The 25,612-nt window shown below is 37.1% G+C and overlaps 1 protein-coding gene and 1 long non-coding RNA gene across 2 annotated transcripts; one reads left to right on the top strand and one right to left on the bottom strand.

Moving 5' to 3' along the window:
- Window positions 1–362: 362 nt before the first annotated feature.
- On the bottom strand, window positions 363–25,156 carry CycD (cyclin D). Its single transcript, XM_066290259.1, has 4 exons — window positions 24,805–25,156; window positions 21,689–21,904; window positions 11,108–11,264; window positions 363–2,071 (listed from the first exon to the last, which is right to left on the bottom strand). Exons 1-4 carry the CDS (start codon window positions 25,000–25,002, stop codon window positions 1,770–1,772), a joined length of 873 nt encoding a protein of 290 aa, XP_066146356.1. The 5' UTR covers window positions 25,003–25,156; the 3' UTR covers window positions 363–1,769.
- LOC136343503 (uncharacterized) lies at window positions 7,130–8,137 on the top strand. Its single transcript, XR_010732794.1, has 3 exons — window positions 7,130–7,328; window positions 7,396–7,470; window positions 7,530–8,137. It is a non-coding gene; the product is annotated as an uncharacterized lncRNA (long non-coding RNA).
- Window positions 25,157–25,612: the final 456 nt, after the last annotated feature.

Here is a 25,612-nt window from a genome sequence, read left to right as displayed (position 1 = left end):
GATGTTGTTTAACATGTCGGCGTTTAAAAACCATAATTTTATTATTTAGTTGTTTTTTTATGAGTTATTGTGGCAAGTCTGTTTCTTATAGCGTTTTTTCTAATTTTCTTTAATCAATGTTCTTCAGATTCTCTAATAAAATGGTAGAGGTGAAACTTTTAAAGTTAAAATATATATAGTGGCGATGTCAATTTTATAGAGCCCGAAGTACATCTCAGAACATTCTTTAGTGTTACAGCACAAGGATGTAATGATTATCCCGCACTCAAATTTATTTATCCACAGTTAAGTGAAAAATTTCCCTTGAAAATTTAACATAAGCATGTGAAACAAAAACCTTGGGATAAGTTCATATAAAAAACTTTGCCATTACTTAGCATTTATTTATTTATAAAAATATTTACATTTATACAGGAATGCCTACAAAAATAAAATAAATACTGTAAAATTACATTACAAAAACTTTGGTTTTCGTTTATTTTTATTACAAAAATAAATTACTTCGATTACTTTTCAAATAACATAAAATGTCAACATCGATTCACCGCCAAACTTATTATTTTACATTACTTAAAAAACTCTTAAATAAGTAACAGAACGTACGTGTAATAATATATAGATATGATAATAAGCCTTAGATAACTCTATATTATACAAAAAAAATCAAAATACAAAACTAAAGACTAGATAACAGATAGAAACCTTTTATAATATGAAACGACCAAAGAGAAAACCCGCAATAAAATTTGTTTTCTTCAATCAACCCAAAATGAAAAAAATCCTTAAATAAGACCAAACCAGATTTTACAACTTTCAAACCTATTAATTTTTATCCTGGATTTACTTAGAAGGTAAACTATAATCACAGTGATCGACTATAAACTGCTCGACAGGCGATGACAGTTTATATTACTTTACGTTCCTAGTACCTAAACCTTTAATAGCTAAAATAACGTAACTTAAGTAAAATAGTACAGTGTACAAACAATATTCCTATTTAAGTAACTATTAAGAAATATGTTCAAAGTGGCGTTTCAAAAAATCTACGGTCTATTTTCCCAGTGAGGGTTATTTTGAACACATCTGTGGGGCTTAAAGCGTTGTGGATGAAATGCCGGACAGACCATAAAACGGAGATGTCGGGCAAGGTACTTTTACTGAATAGACATGGATTAGTTTCAGAAAGGTAGGTAGGTACTGTATCGGGAACAGAAACGTTGAGCTTATCAAAAACGCTTCCAAAGTCTATTATAATATATGTACAAGGCTAATAAGGCACTATTATAGTATAGGTACATATTTTAAGGAAATTGAGTCGATTATTTCAACGGGCGTCTCAGTCTCTTCCTCCCCTGGAGCCTTTACAGCTAAAGAAAAATACATAATTTCTAAATTTTCCCAAATGGGTTAGGTAATAACTTCCACACTCAAGGCTATAGCCTTAGAGAGCCGTAAGTACACATCTGATTTTTTGCTAGTAGCAGTAGTTTTGACTGGGTTTTAATCAGCTGCCAAAAGTGCTACTTAACTCTAAGAAATAGCAGTATTGTTAAACACGAAAAATTCATGTCTGGTTTATATTATGCAAATTGAGCTGATAAACTCCGTGCAACCCGTAATTCTGATAAAAGTCTTGGTTCGAAACTTAATAGGAGCATCCAAACATGTGCATGTAACTAAACTAACCGCGCCTAACGGTAATTATAACTACAAGATAATGTATTAATAATAAGCGTCCAAATAGGATAAAGCAGTGTACCTCCGCTTCACTAGAAGTACACGTTCTCCACCTCGGTGGGCGTTTCCGGCTGGCCGTACCCAGGGCTTTCGTACCCGGTGGGCTTCTTAGAGGCCTCCTTGGATTTCTGGTCGGAACCCTCCGGGTTGGCCACCTTTTCCACCACATTATCAACCACATTGATCAACGGCTCTATCTCTTCCACGGTGACCGTGAGCAACGTGCAGATCTCGCTCATGGCCGCCCTTTGACAGGGCAACTTCAAACCACGCATTGCCGAACTCAAACATGCCGCTGCGATGACCGAAGGGCGAGTCTGAATGAGGGATGGTTCTGGAATTAAAAGACAACTTAAGTTAATTTTTAGTTTGGCGGAAGAACTTAAAGATAACTGGGCGTTATTATCTCCAAAGCTAGATCTTTTAAAAACCCAATCATTGGAGCGAATATTTTTAAAGAGCCTTATGTTTAATAACAATAGTAAATTATGCATTATATACAGTTTTTCCTTATTTATTGCGCTTGTAAGCAGTATAATTTCATACTTTTTAATAGGGCGTTCCGCAAGGAATTTACGTGCCCTTATTAAGCCTTTTAAAGTGTGCATTTATGAAATCACGATGCGTTACAATAATTAAGACTAAACACGCGTTTAGACTATTTAAAGGGCTTTACGTTGGAGTAATAAGATCCATCTCAGACTGGCCTTGTACTTGGGTTTCGGTTTCTTTCGCTGCACCATTAAAAATTCGAACAATTCATTCCTGACCGCCGGTACGCGGTACCTGTACCCACCTCTGTTACTTCTGCATAGGTACGACCCATAAACACGCAAAGAAGGATATTTGTGACGTGCCGAAGATTCCAATGCCTTTATTTTGCATCTCGTACACTAGTACCAACAGATGTTTAGCGAGTACTATTTTTTTTTATTGTTCCTAAGTAATGGGACTACATCCAGCCATTCCATGATAAGGTCGTATCTTCGGAAAAGGTTACGATGTTGTCGGGTGTTTACGTGTAGATGCACCCGATGAATAGCTTTGATTAATATATCGGTTTTAGCTGAATCAAGGCCGCATTTCTCAGCTTCATATGACCTCTTGCGTCTAGCGAAACTCACCCCATTTTGAACGCACGCAGCAGATGTCTACCGAGGATTCAACCTGTATTTTCTTTATAATAATTTTAATCGTATCGAGATCTCGCGAGTTTGATGCAAGGTGCAACACCGGACGTGGTGTCTTCATCGTACCACGTGGTACTGTCAGTGCTACCTGCCTTATGGCCACCACCTGCCGAGGGGTAATTACCCAACGAATATATAAGAAACGATAGAAATTGCCCTGCGACATGAACCTATGGTCCATAACGTCTCTTCGATTCGACCAGATGTTCCTTCTTGAAGCAATAAATAAAATTCGTCGTGAGAAAAAACAAATCAAGGAATCAGCCCTTTTCGGCAGCTGTTCCTTATCAACCACACTGGTCCAAATAAATCAAAATAAAAAAGCTTCGCCTAGAAAAAATCTTACTGATCTTTCCCTACTTTGTACAAAATTTTTACTGAATTTTTTATTTGAGTTTAAACTGTCGTTACATTTTCACCTCGCGTTGCTGTTTAAGCTTAATCAACGAAAAATTCAATTAAAGATTTCCTCCTACAACTAAAAGAAAAGTACATGAACACGGGATTAAAAACTGATGTATTGGTCCACTGTATTCAAATCCGGTAAAACCGAAACGACTTACGTTTCCTTTGTGGTTTTTATTTAAATGCAAATAACAAAAAAAGATGGCTTTATGAAGCACCGCTTTCAATATGACATTGGACTATTGGAATTTGTGACACCCACACAGTGGTTACAATTCTCAATTAAAATGAACAAAATATTAAAAAAAAAAAAGATTATAGTGAGATTTTGCATTATTAGTTTTTTAAGTTTCCTTGAGATTAGAACTACCTATTGATATATTTATAAGATTTAGCATGGCACGTCATTGACAATTAGAAACATTTGCAAGGGGAATAAAAACTAATTTCAAGAAAAAATATACAAATAAAGTGACAATTTTCTGGATGTTACTGTTTTTCCTTTGATTCGAGAATGTCTAAAAAACCTAAAGGTATTAATCTAAAACACTTAAGAATCACTGAAATGTAAAAATATCATGTCTAAACATAGTGGCGCTTCAACCACAAATAAAAAAAGGGGAAAGTTAAAACGGAGGAGAGAGATCTATAATTGGAATTTACATTTTGGGTATATTTTAAATTGATTAGGTATCCCTGGAAACGCGATTTATCATGACAAAGGACAAGTCAAAGAATCGGTTCTTATTGGCAGCTGCTCTTATCAAATACGCCACATATCCCAAAAAAACACATTGTTCTCCTAGCAAAACCTTACTGAACGACCCCTCTTCCTTGTGCCTTAAGGCCCGACTCCTTCTTTAGGGAAACTTAGTCCTTTGTTGAATTGTACCTTTTGTTAGAATTCAATCACTTTATGCAAAAATGGACCTTTTATGATACCTGAAGTTGTAATATGAGGTACTGTTATTGTAGAAAATCATCATAACTTTGCCCTGTGGGTCACGAAGTTTTACGGTCTATGATCTATAAAGAAATTTAATAAGGGTTACTGATCTTACCAAATGGTGTCAGTTAATACGAAATTAATTATCGGGCCCTATAAGAAAGCCCAAAGTTGTTTCATGTGTAAGTTACTTAGTAGAGCATGAAAGAGTTTTTTGAAGAACACGCGCGTCCTGCATCTGGTGTCCAAAAACAACACGCGTCTGATGCATATCTAATTGAAGAAAATTTCCTTTGAAATTGTTGGGGTATAGAGTCCATAAGGACCTCAGAACGCCATCTGCCACGAACGCAAAATAACACATTTATCAATATACATATTGTATTACATTCAAAAGTAAAAGTATAAAGTAAATTGAACCAATATCAACCCATCGGAATGTAGGAACTGAAAACAACCTATACGTATAGGATATGGATAGGATCTCGTGATTTTTCCCAGAGTTTTTCAACTTGTCTTTGTCCTTAGTCTTATTTTTAGTCTCTCTCTAACTACATAACTCAAAAGACAAACACAACCTTAACATTTTTACCACTGAAATGAGCCCTTTGAGGTCAAACCCTTATACGCCTCTAGGTTCTTCACCTTCTCCCAACTAGAAAACGTCAAATTAAGAATCGGTACCTCTTATTAAAGAAACAGGTGCGTATTAATCGTCGTACTATTGGTGTACCGTGTGCCTCGTCCCTTTTGACTGGAATTAAAAGTAGATAAAAACGAAAATTACTCTTGACTTTCGACCAACTGTTGTGGGGGGTGCATTTTTTCATTCCTTCAAGTTGGCAGGTGGAGTAAGAGTTGGCTCGAATTGAATTAAACTATTTATCCTAAAGCAACATAAAACGTGCGTTTTTTTTTCATTATTATGCACATGTAGTTAGTTAAACCTACTTTTTGCACCCCTTCTCCGTCTCGTAGCCCTTGAAGCGTAAGCCACAACCAGTAGGGACTAATTATGGATAAATTACAAAGTTCGGTCTATTAAACACCTTTTTGGGGTATATAGAACTGTTTAATCATAACGGGAGAACTTTATTTTTACTCAGAAAAGGGCCAATTTCATTCAATTGGCTGTAAATCATAAGGGCAGGCGTCCTGCTGACTCCGGGCTTGTCTACCCTGATATTGAAGCCCAGACCGCACTCTCGGCAATTCTGCACAAATTAAGATAGATTTAGTAGTTTCTCGGACAATTGGTGTTATATGGGAACTTTTAGTGTTTGATGTGACGCTTTTATGGGGAAAAATGATTTATAAAAGCTTACAACTAAATTAACTGTTAGATACATTAAATTTGTTATTTGACTCGCTATATCCGGAACTGACGATACTAACCCGACTTACGTTACTATCGCTGTCTTCTTTTAATGCTAATATTAAAAATGAGATCAAGCGCAGCATTAGACACTGCCATGGCCAGATTGAAATTAATGGCGTATAGTGATGGCAATAGTAAATTTCAATTAACGCAACAATATTACCATATTTCGGCCATTTCAGGGCTACATATGAAAAAACGGTAATGCACGATAAATCCATATTCTCCCTTAATAAATTGGATTTCACCCGTGAATGCAGAAGGAACTTTGTCCCGAGCCAGATTATTGTTGTTCCGAGACACAATGGGCACAACCCCATGTTGCACAAGAAAGAAGAAAACACCTGGTATATCGAGACGGTAGGAGGGGCACGTCGTGCGTCCAAGATGTGAAAAAAGACAATGAAAACGGCGAGACAGGGGCTGGAATAGGAATTAAGGGATGTTTGAGAAGGCTTATTAAAACTAAAGCATTTAATCAGGTCATAAACCCATAAAGTATCCCTGGTCTAGCGATGGATTATTCGAAAAGTTACATCGTGACCCACTTTGGCTTGATACATTTTAAAATATGATTATCATACAGATTAGCATACCTTTCAGCTCATCCAACTAGTCCCGTTAAAAAAAAAAGCGTAGTCCAGATTAATTGGTCAAATTATAATGCCATAAAAACCCAAACCGTTACTCCATTTGCATGATTTTTTCCCTAACCCCTTGGAGCAAAAACCTTAGTCAGTTAGACACCTAAGAAGGGAGGGTCGTTATCAGCGTCAAGCAAGGGGTCGGTCGTTGTGACTAGGCAATTAAAAAATAGTTTTTAAAGTCGTTAAGTTTGTTACGCCGAAATTTGGTTGACAAAAGAAAAAAGGGAAAAATATGAGGGTACTTTCCCTCGACGACCCACGAAAGTAACAGGTTTTTTCAAAAAGGGTTGGGAGGAGAGGAAAAGTACGGGTACCACCTGTTAAGGACGATGCCCCTTATTTAAAAAGTAAAATTTCTGTGCGGTATTACAATAATGGTTTCTTAACCTTTGGAGCGCAAAAAGAAACTAAAATAATAGAAAAAACTTATAGGGGTAACAACATGCATTGCACCTGGCCTGGTTCAAGCCAAAAACAAGATGCATATTTAAGAATCCTCGGGTTGTAAACATGTGTCTTGGGAAATAGGATTAATTTTGCAGGCAAATCTACGTGTTTTGTTATGAGCGCAGGGTAAATGAACTATAGGGTGCAAGCACCTGGTTCCTCTTGACACGCAGGGCTAATTTTTGGGGTAAAGTGGAAACACCACATTGCAACACCTGACCTTACGCCATTTCCCAACTATAAAAATTTAGTCACCTCTATGCCACACCTCCTACACAGTTCCCTCATGCAAGAAAGTAGGCAATATATATTTTTTTATTTACTGACCAGGTGTATGTACCAGTAACAACAATGCCAGCAAGAGCACACATGCCGTCACTACTAGCATTACATAAAATGTCAATTTAAGGGGCAGGATTGAAGCAGGGAAGGACACGTGCCGACGCACAATAAAACACCCCAGCAGGAAAACGTACGGGCCGTGCATTATGGTAATTTTCAGACGATTGCAGAGAGCTTTGAATCGGGCAAGGTGTCAGCTGCCCGCAGAACCAGATCGCTTTGCAAGGGGTGATAAGGTAAGCAAATTGTCATATGGAAAAATCAGTGTATGGCTTTATTAAATATTACATTACACAATCATAGAGATAAAGAAGAATTTTGTTGTCGAGCTTTGAAATTTGTAAAGCGGCAGAAATGGTCAAAATGCGCTCACAAAAGGTGGTTAATATCAACAATATGATGTTAGCTCAAATTATCAAGGCTCTATAATGTTTTAGAAAGAAACTTTAGGCCGAGAAAAGTACTTGAAAAAAAATCCTGAACAGGAAGATTCTGAGGACACTGAAAATACACTTGAACTTATCCCGCATTATAAAAGCAATTTAATTGAAAAATTGTCCAATAATGACTAAAAGAAGGTTGGGAAATATTAATTTAGTATTAGTATGGTATTTTCAGATCAAATCAGTAACAAGCAAAAAAGTGGATCGACAAAAGTTCAGAAAAACAATTTGCCAGCTGTCTTTGGCATATGTCCCCATGATCTTAACCTTTAAGACATCCCCCGGGTTCTTTCTTTAGTCAAACAATAAACCGTGGGGTAGGTTAATGCCATTGTCGCGTGCCCTTGAAGTCATCATATGTCCATCGGGGTTGAAATGAATTAAACCAGCTGCAGCACCTCAAGAAATAAAAAAGATAAGTCGGGTGTTTCTGCGGGCACGTGCGAAATCCTGCCCTTTAAATCCGCCATTTTTAAATGTCCTGATGAGATTGTTTTGTGTATCGCCATGTGCAGTTTTACGAGATGCGTTTTGCACCTGGACACCCGAATCGAAAAAACGAAAACATAATGGAGCATCTGCCCGGTGCTGTGGTGGTCCTGCCCCCTAAAACTGGTCCTGCGAGCCGGCCTTTATAACAGGATTCTTTAAGCCGTGTTGCCAATATCTTCCAATGTTCCTAAGAACTATGGCGCTAAGAAAGTACCCGAGAAAGACCGTTCGTAACATGACCTGAAAACGGGCCTTTTAAATCATCGACGTTATCTCGGAAATTAACGCAATAGATAAAGGCCTTTAACTGTTAAAGGGTTACAGCGTGATAAGAGGCTTTCTATACCTGTTTGCGGTGTGAACCGGCGAAAACGATAGCAAATTAGTTTCGGTTTCTACCGGTAATTTAACTCTTTATGTGAAATCTGAACCTGGATTTGAATGGCATTTCTGTGAACTACTTGCGAGGCCAAAACCTCGCCGGCGCCCGTTTTTACCTGTTGTGTAAAAAGAAACTGGGTCCTTTTATCTCTCTGGTTTATCGCTCCAATATTAATTAACTCCCTAAACCTATCGGACGAGGAGCTTTTATTCAATTAACCGCCTCTAAAGTGCATAAGGTTATATAATTTTAAAACTTATTTAAACAATACGAACGCTATCAGTATACTAAATAAATTTCTTTGACCCAGACATATCAAAAAATAATATATTTTTAGACCAATCCTGATAAAACTTATTCAAGAAAATCTTTGGCAACACTGTACATACTTCTGCGCCTGCAATCTCACATACCAAAGTATAGGGTGGCGTACTATTGCAGCATCAGCCAGTTTTAACAGGGCGCTAGGTAAAAACTTATTCAAATCTGAATCTGAAATAAACCCTCCTGAATCCCTCCAAGAAGAGTGATAACTCGAATAGCACAATCCTTTGGAAAAGGGTGTTTTATTCCTTTCTATTATAGTGCCGCAAGACCTGTCTGTGTCTAGCTACTTTGTTTCAATGCCATTTTAGAGCACAAAAAGGTTTTGTGGTCACTTCAAGTGGATGAATGAACGATCGATCTCATTACATGCATATCAAGACATTGTGTGATCGGTGTTTCTGTATAGGTTTTGCAATCTCTTTGAGAGAACTGCTGATTAAATATTATGTACCATCAATCTTTCTGAGGCTTTAATTAAAATTTATTTAAAGAGCTCAAAATGTTAATTTGATATTGATGAACAAATCATAAAATCTGTTACTTAAAAACAGGTGTGGTCCATTGAAATTTAGAATTTTCGCCACTGTGTGCGGCTTCAATTGAGCTTGTCAAAAGCTTGTGTGTGTCAAGCGGTATCAAAAGCTTCACTTCATATCGCCATCTTTGTTTATTGAATGTGATTAAAAACTGATGACGATAATGACGGGAGTATATCTTTTATCATAAACTAGGAATACAGTGGGTGAATATATCGATTTATCTTCAAAACTATAGGTGGCCCGCTGATTTATTGAAGTTGACATATCAATCCACGAAAATTAGGATTTTTTTAAACACACATATACTTCCATACGTAGTTTGAAAATTTCTTCAGCAAAATATCTCTAATGAAATTTTCAGCGAGCGAATCAGCAAAATTTTTAGGACAAAAATGACAATCTGACAACCCTGTAGCGGACATCTACAACGAGAAGTTCAGGAATTAATCGTCATCAGTGATATCTTCTATCTAACTCTGTGTCAATTTAATTGAACAGATATGCAAAATTGTAGTCACGTCACAGTATTGGAAAACGCCTTTACAAAATCAGTGAAAGACATATGGTTGCCTACTCAATTCAGTTTAGATTTATGTAGTATTATGCATACAGGGAGTCACTAAAATTTTACACATAATCAATAGAAAAATGCAACATGTTTTTAAGAAAAAGTTTCCTATATGCGAAGTATACCGAAAAAACGTTTTCTGACATATACTGAATGCACACAAAAATGTTCGACAACAAACAAAACTTAATTACTCGTTCTGCATGAAGTCATCGACATTTAAAGTTATAAGTCAAAATGTCGAACCATCGGGGCTAACTTAAAAATCAATCAAGGGGTGTGGCAGAAATGTACCTCTGCTTCCCCACATCCCTTGACCAGAGTTTCCTACTGCCCGTATGACACAGTTAAGTGGACTTTAACACCCTTAAAACTATGCCATGAGAAGCATGCTCTATCGAATTTTCAGGGAGTTTGCAGCTACCTAAGTTTGAATGTGTATTTAGACAATTTATGGGGCTTCAGAAGCGGAAAGCCCTGCCTGTAATTTCCAATATTTCACCAAAGTTATTTTTTAGGACAGCTGTGAAGCAATTTACACTTTACGTCCAGTTACTGTCGAAAAATGTAAATATGTGGGGCTTCGCCCTTTGCACACCAGCTGTGTAGATATCGAATGCTGATTAATTTCAAACACACCACTGTTCACTCAAGGCTTAATCTCCTCATGCTTCACGTTTACCGATAATCTTTAAAGAATGAAACGCAAAATTACCCCTAAAAACTTATGGCAATCTAAATTTTATCAAGTTCAACGTACCAGTTATGACCAAAAACTGATAAAGACAATTACTTAATAGAATTGTTTATAATGAATTATGACATCTCTTACAAAAATGAATCACATTATATAGCCATTAACTCAGAGTGCTCGAGATGTTCCTCTTCTAGATTGGAAACCCTATGGGATTTCATGAATGATGAAAACAGTTAAGTGTCACGTTTCAGCGCACATTCAGAGCAAGTGGTTTTTAAACTTTAAAGGGTCTGGGGAGGCACATTCCAGACAATGTATCATTAGGCCGTTTAACAGTGGGGGTGGCCCATCAGCACAAATTGATATTTCGTCGGAAATATGGGCCTAATTTAAACAATAAAAGCGTTCTCACGAGTTTGCGAAACCAGATCAGATATCTGCAGGTACCAGACGAGGGTTCATTCTTCTCCCAAACATCAAGGTCATGGCGCCAGTACTTTGTAGGTGGGAGGCAGAAATGCCGCATTATTTGTTTCAATTTTAACGCTATTTAATAAGGTGACTTACCAGTTGAGCAAATGCTGACTAGAGTATGAGCGTGCCGCCTGAGGAGTTGATGGTTTTGGCTCCAGGAACATCTCTCGATCACTTGGTCGATGTAGTCGTATCCGGTCACTGCCGAGAGGTTGTACTGCAGTTTGGAGAGCACTAGTTGCTCCCAATTCTAGAAAAAAAAGGGAAAATATAACTCATGGAGTTTGAATGTTTGAACTAATTCTAGGGCCCACCCACGAAGCCCATAGCTAGGGGCCTGGATAATCGATATAAACGACTTAAATTTACGTTTTTTTTTACGATGTGTATAACCTTTTTGACACACTGAGTCATATAAGTTGCTTCATATTAATCTAACGATAACTTGTAAACTAGGATATACAGGTTATTTGAAGTTAATTCAACAATCTGTACACTAGGAAAAATACTGATACAGACACAACCTCCTTCGGGGAAAAACAATCTCTCCGCAAATCCAAATATAAAAATAAAATTCTGACAACCCTAGTGACCTTGAACGCCACTTCAAAAATTAACCCTCAACATCGTTCTCATCTTGCATCTATTCATTTAATTGAACTGGGATGTAGAATTTTCATGTAACACTATTGCAAAAGATCTCCGCAAAACAAATGAGTAACGCGAGGTTGCCAGTTCTTTAGGCCTTGGATTTAGTTTATTTATCGGTATAATCAAAACTGCCGTGAATTAACTGGAGATCTGTGGATATCTTGCTGCTAAAAAAATTAGAAATTTCCTTATTGTTTATGTTGAAATTTCAAAATTGTTAATCAGTAATAATAATAACTCCTTTCTTCTCTTTTGGGTTGAAACGACTGCTCCATTTCTTAGCTAAACTCTTGTTAACGCTCTTCGAAAACCCGCTCTTGTTGTTTAAAAGGTTGTAAAAAAAACCTTGAACTCGATTACGAAATCGTTTCAGCGGTTTTAAACAGCTAAAGTGTTAATTGTGAACTGTTTGGTCATATGGTACACTATGGGGGATTTCCTTTAATATAATTTCCAATCGTCAAAATTTGCAGTCGCAGGAAGTTTCAACTATTTCTGCAGGTTATTATATGACATTATGAAAATATCAATATTTGGACAGGGTTATTTGAAGAATGATAGACGCCACTGAAGCCGGTCTTGTATAAATCTTATCGAAAAAACAAATTCAGCAAATTTCTACTCAACATAAAATTATGATTAAATAATTTCGGTGTTCAATTACTGCATGAGTATGTGAAAAAAATACCCTCATGCACGATTAAGATACCATCGGCGACAAATTACCAGAAAACCATGGGAATTCGGTGTCGATACATGCAAAGCAGTCATTAACCGTCGCGATCCTTGACAAAAAACCACCACAATTCTAATTAGAGTGACCACCGTATGGCTCAACCCTATCTGTGACAAATTTTATTACCGCCAGTTATTTATGAGACAGAATGGGAAACCTATACCCCACTTATAACTATCCCGAAGGAATAATCGGATAATAGTACAATAAGAAAGTTGCATAAATCCAGAGGCGGCGGTATGGTAATTTTGTTCTGCGGTTTTGTGGAATGTACGTTAAACTTGAATTATCAAATCCTGCAGTGGATGACGCATTTTCCTGTAGCAACCACACAATTCCCAGCGACAAGGGTTTTAAACGACTTGCCTTTTAATTTTTAAATCAACCGAAATACATTTATTGGAGCATAGATTAGATAAAGGCATTTAACACTTAAATTACGAAATATACGTAAACACACAGATATTGTTCACATACATATTTTCCTATCATGGGATGGAGGAAATATTGCGAACTACACCACTGCATGGACTACCGTTAAGAAGGGTCGTGACAATGCAAAACGGCTTAACAATACGTCTCGCCTGTGGGAATAAAGCAGGGCAAAGGTCACTGTCTCGCCAGTCTAGCCCTTTAAGACGGGCCTTTGCCACTTCCAGATAAACCGGAGAATAGCCCAGAGTTAAGGGTTGCTAGGGTGGAAATCCGGCTTTCATCCACCAACAAAATTAATTGCCCCTCGTAAAAAGTACTTGAAGATAACTGTTGCAAATTACATATTCATAAAGTGGCCGTGTTTGTATTCGAAAAAATACACACAATTAAAGAATACGTTCTACCTCGAAGCAAAGGCAGAAATTTACATATTAATATGAAAATGATTTCCATTGGGGTCTGCAAGGATGACTAGACATTGTTTGGAAAAAAGATAGATACACAATTGTGCCTCGGGGAAAACAATGTGTCGTATGGGTTGGAATTGGAGGGAAACGTTTGTCGAGATGCCACTTGAAAAAGCCATAAATTTTTAACCTTTGAAAACCGCCGAGCTTAAAGCACCACGTGTATTTACAAGTTTACTATCCCGCTTCTGTTTCGCCCTCCACCAAGACCCTCAACAAAGTAGTTTCGAGAAACACTCGAGCATTTTTGCAAGAAGAAAACAAACTTCCTTCGCTCGGGCGGCTTTCTCGGTAGATTTACAACGTTCAAAGCATTAGGGCCGTCTCAATGTCATCTTCCTCTATTTGCACATACCAAAGCTGAAAACAAAAATGTCTCGAGGGTACTTGTGGCCGATGGATGAATGGACGACTTTATTATTCGCGCACCAAGACGTGGGAACGGTGCTTGGGTCTTTTATAAATGGAATTTGAGAGGGCAAGCAACGATTCATTGCAAGAAAATAGATGATAAACAGCCCCCAAATAAGGGAAAAAAAGAAAAACCTGGCAACCCCGCTGATAGAGCTTATGACAGTTCCTACAGTTCTTATGACAAAACGTGTTACGTTTCAATGACAGACAAGAGTTTTTGAATTGACAGAAACATTTTATATTTAAAAAATCAAGCAGTCATTGGCGTAATGTGATGTTTGTGAGATTTAATAGAAATTATTGTGTGGAGCGGCTTTGATTATTTTAGAATAAATTAAAAAACTTCAGGAGTTATAAAGCATGTCATTAGCATAGTGTAGTAAATATATAGAGTAAATTCCAATGGAAGTTTATCGTAAATTCTACCATATCTCCGTAGACCCTTTTTTGACACGAGTTTGATAATTTAGCAATAAATTTACAAATTAAGATGCTACAAAAGTAAAAGTGGTTCCTGAAAGTTATTAGTGTAATGTTATGTCAAAGGCTGCAAATCTTTACCCTAAATTGCATCCCAGGTTCTTGTCTTGCATGTCATGGATCATTCAGGAATCAATTGAAAATTTCCGCATTTATACAAAATTTTTATACTACAAAGCGACAGGAATCATTGGCACAATGTAGTTCAGTAGATAATAGATTATTTTTCAAAGTAACAGTTTGCCAAATTCCAACATGCAGACTGTCAAAGCTATATCAGGGTTAGATTGTAATTAAAAACTGAACTTATAAAATACGCCATATTGGAAATAAAATAAGGCTTTAGTAGTTTACTCGGATACCCTTGAAATAAGTCAAAGGTGTTGAGTTGTCATTTACCAAATAGTTTGACAGTTAAGTAAAAGTTGAAAGGTCACTTCAGAAACGTAGAATGGAAAAACGTGGAAAAGGTCCTTTGCCCTGAAATGTAAGTGCAGTAAGTTGCGATGATATTGACAAGAAATTAATCTGAAACAAATATTTAAAGAAAAAGGGAAGCTTCCAGTTTTCCTTGAAACTTAAGATTCATCACCAAAAAGAAATTTAATATTGTTATCGGGGTTAGCCAAATGTGTGTAACTTAGCTTTGAACCTGGTTACCTTCTTCACTATCTACATATCCAAAAAATGTTTACAAAATTAAACATATCATGGTAAAGCGATTGCACATATCAAGGAACACGTAACTAATCCGTACTTAGCTAATATTATCGATTCAGGTCAAAATATTTATAAGCTATTCGAGCAGATAAAGGTAGTATTACCCGGATAGTTGGATCCTCTTTGAAATGTTCTTTTGGATAATCTGAAACGTTTTCGTGATCACCTGATTTAGCTCCCTGTGGTATCTGGATAGAGACAGTTGAATATTTGGTTATTTTTTAAAGTTTGCCGAAATGCCAGGAAACGATTACTGGGTCATCGTCCGCTTATGACTTTCATTTGCTAATATTCTTTATGGTGCTCAATGAATTCATTAATAACCTTGTCTTACATCACACGAGTTATGCTGATTAAGGCAATTCTCGCCAAGGTTTTTGTCAAAAACTTGTGCCGTCCATTGATAATTCGCCCGCGATACCAGGTAAACAACCACGAAATATTAAATAGGATAACTACCTTCTGAGTCTTGTGTCAAGTTGGTGCGGGCTCTTTCTAGCTTGAGAGGGGCGAAAGAGACAGAAAGCCGTTTCGTGCCATTCAAAAAGAAGGTTGGTTATCTTCAACCTTGGTGGACGGCGACTACTAAAAACATGCCAAAGATGTATGATATTTTGTTACAGAAATTTATTTACAGTCTCAAGGATGCTGCGGCTCTCTTTATGTTAAGAAACCTTTATTGTTAATAACCCGAATAAGTAACTAGGCAATGTTCTTAACAATGCGCAATCATCATAACTACGAGTTGATAAAAACAGTTCCAAGAACAGTGGGTTAACGTTTTTAAGAAACAGGGACAAGAAAGTGAAATGGAGTTCAAGCAGCTTACTTCCGCCGATCTCCACAAATGTCATATATAACGCCATTTAAATATAAAGTTGGTATTCTAAGCAAGTGATAGCCTGATTTGTTTAACAGGAAGTGGTCAAATACTTGAATATTTATGCAAGGAAAGAAATTTGGACATCGGCTCTGCATCTTCCACAGTAATCACACAGATCCCAACCGCAGAACATACCCCGTATTTATGAATGAAAACAGCCACAATTACCCGAGAGATATTAACCCACTTCTTTGTCTAGACCTCGCAGACGCTGTTCCCCACGTCTGCTTTGAAGTCGCCGTTCCCGGTCCCCCCCCAAAAAAAGAACACCATCGGAATTCTCGTACTGGTCAGATGGTCAAGGACCTTTTGCGAATGCACAGCTAACAGATTTCGGGACTTGTACTTAAAGCCAAATACTTGTTTATACTGCGGACTACGACGAAATATTTATCGTGAGAACATAACACTAATGTGAAACATCGGGAGTTGCTCTATGTATACACAACGGGGTTGTAACATCCCCCGTCACGAGGCGCCCCTTGTAAAAAAATGTTTGTATGCATTCCGCTAAACGGTGTCAATATAAAGTGGTGAAAAATGCCAAGCAATTCTTTTAGATGTTCCGACAATGGCTTGTGTGGGAAACTCCCAATAATAACAAAATATTATACAGGAGCATCCAGATTCTTCCCTCACCATCGCGATTTCTAAAACTGTAAGAGATGGGAAGTCAAAGCGAGCTAAAAATCAGAATAAACAAGTCGAAAAATATAAGGGCGCCATGTTCAAAGTTACATCACGTCACTTGTCAATTAGTATACAGTGTGTAACAAAAGGCTGAACCCCTCCCAATAGCTCGTGAACCGTTTATCTGAATTTTTTGGAATTTGTACACACTTCCGCATTATTACCATGCTTACTGTTATTCCGGAAGTTGATGTCACCTTTCTTATTTTAAATTTAAATGGAAGGGAACCATTCAATCTAAATACATGGTGTCCCAAGTTTTACGATCTGGACTTCAGGAACAGTTAGAAGAATACATTTAAGTTGCTTTGAGCGTATGTGCTAATATGTTTGATTTGTGAGTTACAGGGATATAACGATTTCGAAAAGCGTAGATTTTTTAATTTTGCAATCTGATCCAATTTAACAGATTTCGTGTCTCTTGTAGTTTTTGAGATCTTAATAGAAACCGGCGAATATGAATAAAAAATTACACTGTATCTTTAATGTATGAGGACAAAATAGTCAGAAAAACTAACTAAAGCACGGTTGTTGTATTGACTGGTAATTTCGAATCTAGGTCGCCTCTAATCGCCCATTGTGCTAAAGCTTTAAACTCAGGAACAAATGTACTATGGTTTCAGCGGAAAACTGGTTTGAAAAAAATCCCTAGACGCGAAATCTGTTTCGATTTATTAACGGCATAATGGTCGGCACTTTCAGCATCCTAGAACCATTTGGAAAAAATTAATAGTGGCCATCTTAAAATAAAGTACCCTTCGGAGAAAAGAAACCCATTTTAGGCCCTAATTCTCCGAATTGGTCAGAGATAACAAAGTGTAAAAACGGTGAACCCAGGTCTTTTCTCAATGGTCCCGCACTCTCCCACAGCAAAGAATGTAAAGTCACCCTTAAAGTTGCTTTTAAAGGTACCATGCCGACTTTTAAATCTCTTTTCTATTTAAAACGAGGTAGGAATCGCTTTGGACTTGACGCCGTCTTGCGTATAGAACCACTGATAAATTATCATAGTTGCTTGTCACTAAATGATCATCGGGATACCTGTTGCGGTGGAATTTGACCCTCCACGTCCTCCAAATCTCGGGTTTATAATGCAATTAACATGCCGTTATGTTCCAAACGAATTCATTATGTTTTTAGAATTTTCATTCAAATTTTGAGATGCGACTAGCATTTTATTCATGATATCAACACATTTAAGGACTAAAATGAATATGCGGCAACACTGGTAGAATTTAAACTACATTTAGAAATAAAGAAACAGCTCTGTTTTGACATCTTTCCTAAAGCTGTTCCGTGTTGAGAAATTTGCTGCGGAACGCAAATAAATTGAAGGCAGCGAGAAACAAATCATGATCTCAAAAGACATTTTATGTCAAATTCAAGATCAGGTCGCAATTACCGGTTTGCTTACGTTTGCATCTTACCTATTAAGCGTAGCATTCATTATTGAAGTTTATTTCATTAAGAATCTTGGAAACTTCCATTCCAAAGACAAAAAGCAGCGCCATGTTCCCATTTTCGGAGCGAATAGCAATTTTTTTAAACATTTCGTGTTTACTAAACTTTTGTGAGGTCCTTAACCCTTTCAAACCCCTAAAATTTCAATTTTCACTCTCGCACTCAACGAGGTACCAACCAAAACATGTGCATTATTCTTCTAGGAAATACTTTACCCACAACCTCTTGCTTTGGCTTTCAAATCAATTTGTCACCGAAATCAATTTTTGGTCAAATATTATCCTAAAGTACTTCGCTTGTTGGGCTTTTTGATTTGAATGAAATTTTATGGCTAGGTACCGTAAAAAGAACCATTATGGTAGACGACAAATAAACAAGCTTTTGGGTCCGATCTCTTTGCAGCAGCCTCCAGGATAATTTAAATCAGAGGATTGGTGCAACTTCTTCAGATTTATCTTTCCTTAAACTTTCCTACTCATTTTTATGAAAAATTTGATATTTACCGATTTTTTTAGGGGTTTGCGTGTTCTTTTGTGGGCATTAGACGTTCATAACTTCGGTTCAAAACCTCCCAATTTTTGTTGTGCATTCATGCAATTATGCAGAAGGGGGACTAACCGTTTGTCAAGACCAAAAACGTGTCCCTCTTCTCCACCATCTGGTGCATCTTGGCGCGCAAAGAAACGAACTTACCACCTTTCTTCGACTTTTCATGTAATAACGATCGTTTCGTAGGCACCAGACTCGAACCGGGGGAGTGAGCCAAATCAATAATTGCACCCTTATGATACTCTAATTCCATCGTCGGTTATCATTAGATAAGGCAGCCCCTTGAGGATGCTTTCCCACAGCCCGAGAAAAACTCACTCTACTCGTTTGGTTGCATTTCCTGTTCAACGTTCATTCGACCAGGTTTTTGCCCTTTTCAACGAATTCATCACCCAAATAAGCATACATTATTATATTAAACTACCCTTGACAAAGGCCCTAAAAAAATCTTGAAGTACGAGAATCCTTTTTCCACCGGATCTATTTCTTTTGCCTATCATTACGAGCTCGTTGTTCCGGTTTCAAAAGGAGAGACCTTTTCAAATCCCGTGAACGGTTAAGGGATGATTCTAGGTTTTATGTGACCTGGGAAGGAAAACTTCCCGTTCAGGAGTTATGAGCTGGTAGGTAGAAAAGGTTGAGAAACGGTGGCAACGATTTTTTCTCACACCATTTATATCGGATAATTCCGGATTGCATTGTGTTGAATGCACATAATTCTTAGGGGTGTTGCATGCATGGGAATTTCTATATAAATACTTCTATGAATTAATGTAGCGCCGACCGAAGACATATCCTACTGAACATTAAGAAAATAAACAACCACAAGGATGCGCTCTTCATTGTAAAGATGAATTAAATTGCCGCCACCATATGTTTATGTCACCCAAGAAAAACAAATGAACTAATGCTAGTATGTCCATACAATTTTTCAACATCCCCGGTATAGCGGCTAGAACCAACAAACTCTTAAAACGGGCCTTAAAACTAACTGTTTACACTCTGGAATCTCATCCTAGGGTGGTCGACTTTAGTGTTTCTTGGAAGCGCCATCCCTAGCAGGTATATAATTTTAAAGAACTTCTCAATGACTTAAGCTAACCGAGGGAGACCGACAGAGGGAGAGTTATTTTTTGTACACATAATGTAGCGTAGCGCCTTTCTTCCGTCAAAGACACCTCATTAGATAGCGAGTTCAATGTAAACGCGGGATAATCATTTTCAAACAAAAATAAATTCCAAACAAGTATTTCTGTTTCGTATACGACTCTACGTTTTTAGTATGCCAGAAAAATCTTTTCTTGATAAAAAAAAAAAAAATTCGGCAACAGTGAGATGAATGTCGACTGTTTCGCGGCACTGTGCGAACCAATGCGAATTTTGGAACAAAAGAAGAGCGCAGGGATGGCGTTTAAGGAAACAATATATTTTTTTTTGCGTCTCATTTAAATCATATCTATAAATATGCAAATATCCTCTAGGTATATTAGTTTTTATATCATGCACACAGTTCTGAGAAGTAAAAATCAAACTTTACACATCCTAGCAAACAATATTTCCCAACATCACAATGCCATAATCAGGTAAAATAAAGATAAAACCCCACAAGTGACCACTGTAGTGAGCCCTATTGGATATTCAAAAAATTCCTACAGAAATAGAATACCAGGAGATTTTCACATAAAAATTCAATAAGGACAATAGAATGCATAATCTTCTATTATAAAGAAATTGGCGAACTGTTGTAACGTTTAATGGCGCCTAAGAGTATCAGCTGTCTCAAGAAGAAACTGAATGAATTGCTGTTTACTCTTTCTAAAAATACTGAGTTACTGCTTCGTTCTTTGATTTCTCTTATCAATGAATGAATAAATTGAGAACTGTTTACTTAAAACGTTGATAAAACCGGGTATTACCGATTTTTGATGGCCGAGTTAGTTGAACCTCAGATTTCTTCGCATTTTCTTACAAGCCAACATGATAATTGATAATATCATGCATCCTTTACACGCGACAGGAAACGCCTTTTATCTACGATCCCCCGAAACATATCCTCAATTAAAAAAAATTGCCCTCAAAACCGAATCTTCCTTGAAAATTACCAGGAAACATGGTGGTTGGAGTTTCTTCAAGACAATGGGTCTCTTGTGGAGGATTTATTTAAGTCATATGACACAGGAAATTAAACATTTTTCATATGTATAATAGTGACTTCAGGTCATTTTTGGCCCGGAAAGTTGATGGAAGAGATAGGGTGATGTGCGCTATTAAAAAGACGCCCGTATTGAAAAAAGAGAAGAAAATAATCTAATACAAGATTGGAGCGAGTGGATGTAATTGAGAATTGATAGACCTCATGATGACTTCATTTGTTGTCTTAGCTCCCAAAACGCAATGACAAAATTTGGAAAACCGCTCTAAGATTTATATCTAAAGGTGGAAAAATCTACATTCTGATCTTTTATTCGATTAAAAAAAGTAAAGCGCGCAAAAATCATTCCAGACATACACAAACTTTCCTTCTTTTAATCCAAAATTGTGCGCAATTTGAATCAGCCTTACAATCCACTGGAAAATCTGATGACTTTTTGAAAGTGTGACTAAAAGATTCAGACGCTGACATTTTATAAAGTTAAATAATCGAAGAAAATTGTTTAGCCCTTTCTCGTAGCAAAGTTTCTCATTTTTTTACATCAAAATTGTTTACTAACCTAAATTAATCTTATAATTTTCACGAATATGCAGTATGTTTTCTCGAAATGCGTCTTGAGGGCTCAAAAGTCTATTCAAGTTTTTTCAAACCTTCGCATTCCTTGGCTTGCGAAACGTAAACAAATCGATAGAGAAATTATAGCCCCAACTGGACATTTACGTTAAATTTTGTGTCAAAATTACTAGGTTTCTTTTGTTCGCATTTTGCCCATCAGGCGTCGCACTCCCTTTTATCTCCAATTAAATTTAATCAAACGCCATCTAAAAACAAATGAACAGCACAGTGTTGCCATTTTCTTCACAGCATAATTTGTCTGAGTGCTTAAAAATTTGATTTACGCAGTTCTTTAGAGGTTTATTTTTAGACAATTATTTGAGTTTTTTGTGGCTATTGGACGTTTTAAAATTCCGATCATTTCCTTTCTCACTTTCAGGACCAAGTTGGCATACTTTACACAAAAAAAATATTGACTTACCGCTACTAGGTCGTACGTTACACTGTAGTCCGTATACGCACAAAGAAGATCAATAGGTAAAAAGTTTGAACTCCTCAGTTTTGAGGCAATGAGAAGACAAGTGGCCCCCAGCAACTGAAGATGTTGTCTCTTGATTTTGCAGACGCATAAGAATCTGTCCATGTAGTTGACTGCCAAGGGCAATATCTGCTCTTCACACATTTGCTCCTCACAGACCTAAAAAAGACGGAAAACTTTTACATTGGCCCTTATAAGCATCTTTCGGGTACATTTTCAGTCGTCCTGGTAGACGCAATAAAATCATATGGCCGGAAGCGGTCCCCCAGACGATGTTGACTTTTAACACCGAGGAATTTCTATTCCATATTTATTTTAAAAATTCTGGTAAGACGTTACTTCGAACCTAAAGAGATGAATGGATGGTGATATGACCACACGTACAGAACATTAATGCCATCGTCTGAAGGTCTAGGTGGGCCGCCTGTTCAATAACAATGAATTAACGGTTTCAAATTTGAATGTTGTCTGTCTGAATAATTAATAATCTTCTTAATGAGAGGAATAAGCGGCAAGACAGTACCAAATCTTGGTACTTCTAAGTCCATCAAATGCCAGGGAAACTTCCATGGAAGCCATAAAATACGTTTGTGCAATTGTCATGACTCGGCAAGGTTAACCTGTTGCCTGTTGCAGAAAATGCGTTGAAAAAGTTGAACATGGACGGGGAACAATGAACTTTTGAATAAGCTGCCATTTTGAGTACCGGCACATTTTCTCGTTAAAATCCTTTGGTTATTTATAGTTCCCACGTTTCGATAATTATGTCAGTTTTTGTTTTCGTTGCTAAAATGGGCTTTCTTCGCTCTAGCTTCTAGGAACTGGAGACAAGCCTCCAATTGCTTCGGACTTAAAAAGAAGTGCAAAAGCTGCACTCGATTTCTGTACCATGCCACGTTGTTTTAGGTGAAACAGAGGGCATTTAAAAATACGACGATTTATCTTTAAAAATGGCGGCCGCCACGCAAGTGGGAAGAACAATAAAAGCGTCGAAAACAGCGTAATCTTTTCAAAGCCGAAAGGTTTTTAAATTTTAAATACCCGGACTAGCACAATATTTATTTCGTTTTAGTTTTGACTTCCACCGACTCCTAGTCAGCTGTCTGTCACAGTCTGTAGTCTATTTTTATCTATATTTGTACCGCTTGAGTATAAAAAAAAAACCTTATATCGATGCGCCGCATCCATTCCGGCAAATAATGAAAAAATTGGTTAATTAACTATAAATGCGACTATATTTCGCAAATAAGGCGCCTCCATTATCATAAAACGCCGGTATAAGGTTAAACATATGGAATAATATGGATATGATCTAATATTATGCAGCGCGCTTTGTGACCCAAGTGGTAGCAATCTCTATTAAGAATTGCAACAAATTGACAATGTTGATAGATGTACAAACGCACGATACTATTTGTTGAGCATTAGTAAAAAGTTAAGACAGTTGGAAAGCCTATAACAAAATACATTAAAAACGAGCAAGGTTTATTTATGAAGAACAGATTTTTATTTTAATATATTTTTTTTACAAACTTTGAAGATTAGTAAGCAATTTCGAGTTTTAACTAACTTAAACCAATTTTAGCAAGTGGTTTCACTGACTGACCTGTATAAACCTTTCGAAGTTTGCACTATTTTTGATAATCCTCAATGGATCCTGCACCAAGCAATTCCAAATTCTGACAAATCTATATATTTACTCAAACTAATTATGCTGAGAAATTAATTTTTATGAATCACATGAGTTTAAGCAGTTTTACTTGAACAATTCTTTTCCTCATTATCAACTCCAAGAACCATCTCTGACTTTTTCCCATGATTAATTACCCACTTTTTTTCATTATTAATTTAAACTAAAGACAAGCAGAACCAGCCAGCAACATCTCGCCTATGTGGTCGCGTAAACTTGATTGCCTTCATAAATTCATACACACGTTTTAAGAACCAGTGAATGAAATTGATCGTTTTCTTTTTGCCCATCACCATCTGCATCTACTGCAGTCTGCCGGCCTCTACCCTGTACGTTGTTTAATTGAACAATGTGCAGTGTGGGTGTGGCATGGCACTAAGGCTGAAATAATGCTTTAGTTTGTGAGAACTAAAGCAGAATTATGAATGTGTTGGGAAGTTTTTCAGAGAAATTAATGTGAGAGTTTCTAGTTAATAGAGGATTCACTTACGTCAATGTTCCTCTATATTAATTTGGGACTTAACTTATATCCAGACACTTAAGTATAGATCTTGCATAAATACCTACCTCAAGAATTCAATACTTGGATATTTGTAGATACTAAATGAGAACAAATGAAAATTCAAAAGCGTTTTCAAAATCCTGATACATAAATTCACCCCCTGTATACATTTTCCCTCAAAGAATAAATGAATTCCGAACAGAAACTACTCATAATCTTTGCATGTCAATGATCAACCCGCGCAACTTTTCGACGCGACTCGGTATTTGCACCGGCTGATGATCATATGATTTTTGTTTAGGGACAGTGGCTATCTTGATTTAATGGGTGTATGAGACAAAACCGGATTTTAAAATATTTAAATCAGCCAGAAAAAGATCAAATAATAAACGATGATCGTCTTCATTCCTCTTTAAAACAAAAGAACACTGGGGGTAGAAAAAGTGGGAAATGGCACAAAATGGCAGCCGAAACATAACCCATTTCCGGCAAAAATGGCGAGCGCGCTGACACATGCCAGTCGTGTGATATTCTTCAAGAAAAAACTTGCCAGCAGACACAACTAACATAAATAACAACGTGGGGAACTATAAATAGCTTAGTACTTTAATGAGAAAATCTGCCGGCACTCAAAATGGCAACCTTCTAAAGTTCATTGTTCCCTGGCTCCGACGTTTTCGTCACATTTTCGCAACAGGTTAGCCGTGCCACGAGGTGGCATTTAAATCAAGCAAACGAGTAATTTCTCAGGAAGATTTGTCCATTTTAGAAACACAGGGGCTAATAAAAGGGGGTTTTCCCGTGGAAAAATGGTTCAACGGTCCTTTATGTCACTGTCGAAAACAACCTGTGGAAAGTCAGACTTACCTCCAACATCCAAGTCGTGACGACCTTCCGCATAAACGGTTGAATATCGGTTTGTACTTTTGTAAAATAATCACAATTTGGAACATAAGAAGTTTCGCCTCTTAACAAATTTTTTATCACCCTGTCATCCCTAAAAATTGCCTTATCCTTGACAGCTCGTATGACTTTATTTGATGTTTCGCCGCACGGTAGATCCATAACTTTTCACTGTTGTCTGCACTGTCTACACGTAAACACAGACTGAGCATTTTTAACAGCTGCCATGTGGTTTTATAGGAGATGTACTTGTTCGCGCTTGCGTCGTCTGGCGCTGTAAGAATCTTATTTCCCGACCGTCACCTGGCCGTAGGGCTGCAAGGGCAATTTTTCAGTTCAAGAGAGCTACTTCCCCTTATTGAACAGCGAATCCCTCTACAACATCCGCGAAAAAAAAATTAAATAATTGGAGTATCATTACCATGTTTAATACCAATTTTAATAAATGTTCCGTAACAGCAAGAATAGAATAACTTGTTTGGTAAAAATGTATAAATCTTTCGAAGATTCAAATTATTCCATTGATAGAGTTGACAAATGATTGAAAAACTATATCTACCTACATGTGTATGTATCTACACCTAGAAAAGCGAGTGGATTAGTTTAGTTTCGGGTCGGGGACCCCTAACTAACTTTCCAGGACAAACTTTCAATAGTTTATTTCAACTGCTAAGAGTTACACCAGAAAACCTGCTTATTTTATAGTGGAAAATATGTATGTGTTGCACATTGCAAGTTAACTTGCCTAAAAACATTGAAAAAGAGCGTTACT

Source organism: Euwallacea fornicatus, chromosome 15, assembly GCF_040115645.1.
Source record: "Euwallacea fornicatus isolate EFF26 chromosome 15, ASM4011564v1, whole genome shotgun sequence".
Lineage (NCBI taxonomy): Eukaryota > Metazoa > Arthropoda > Insecta > Coleoptera > Curculionidae > Euwallacea > Euwallacea fornicatus.
This window is presented reverse-complemented; position numbering and strand designations above follow the sequence as displayed.

Coding starts and splice junctions, on each gene's coding strand:
- CycD (XM_066290259.1), bottom strand. CDS start 25,002: ATGGATCTACCGTGCGGCGAAACATCAAATAAAGTCATACGAGCTGTC. Junction 11,265..21,688: donor TAACGTACGACCTAGTAGCG/GTAAGTCAATAT, acceptor TTTTTTTTCTAG/AATTGGGAGCAACTAGTGCT. Junction 2,072..11,107: donor AGTCAGCATTTGCTCAACTG/GTAAGTCACCTT, acceptor TTTTAATTCCAG/AACCATCCCTCATTCAGACT.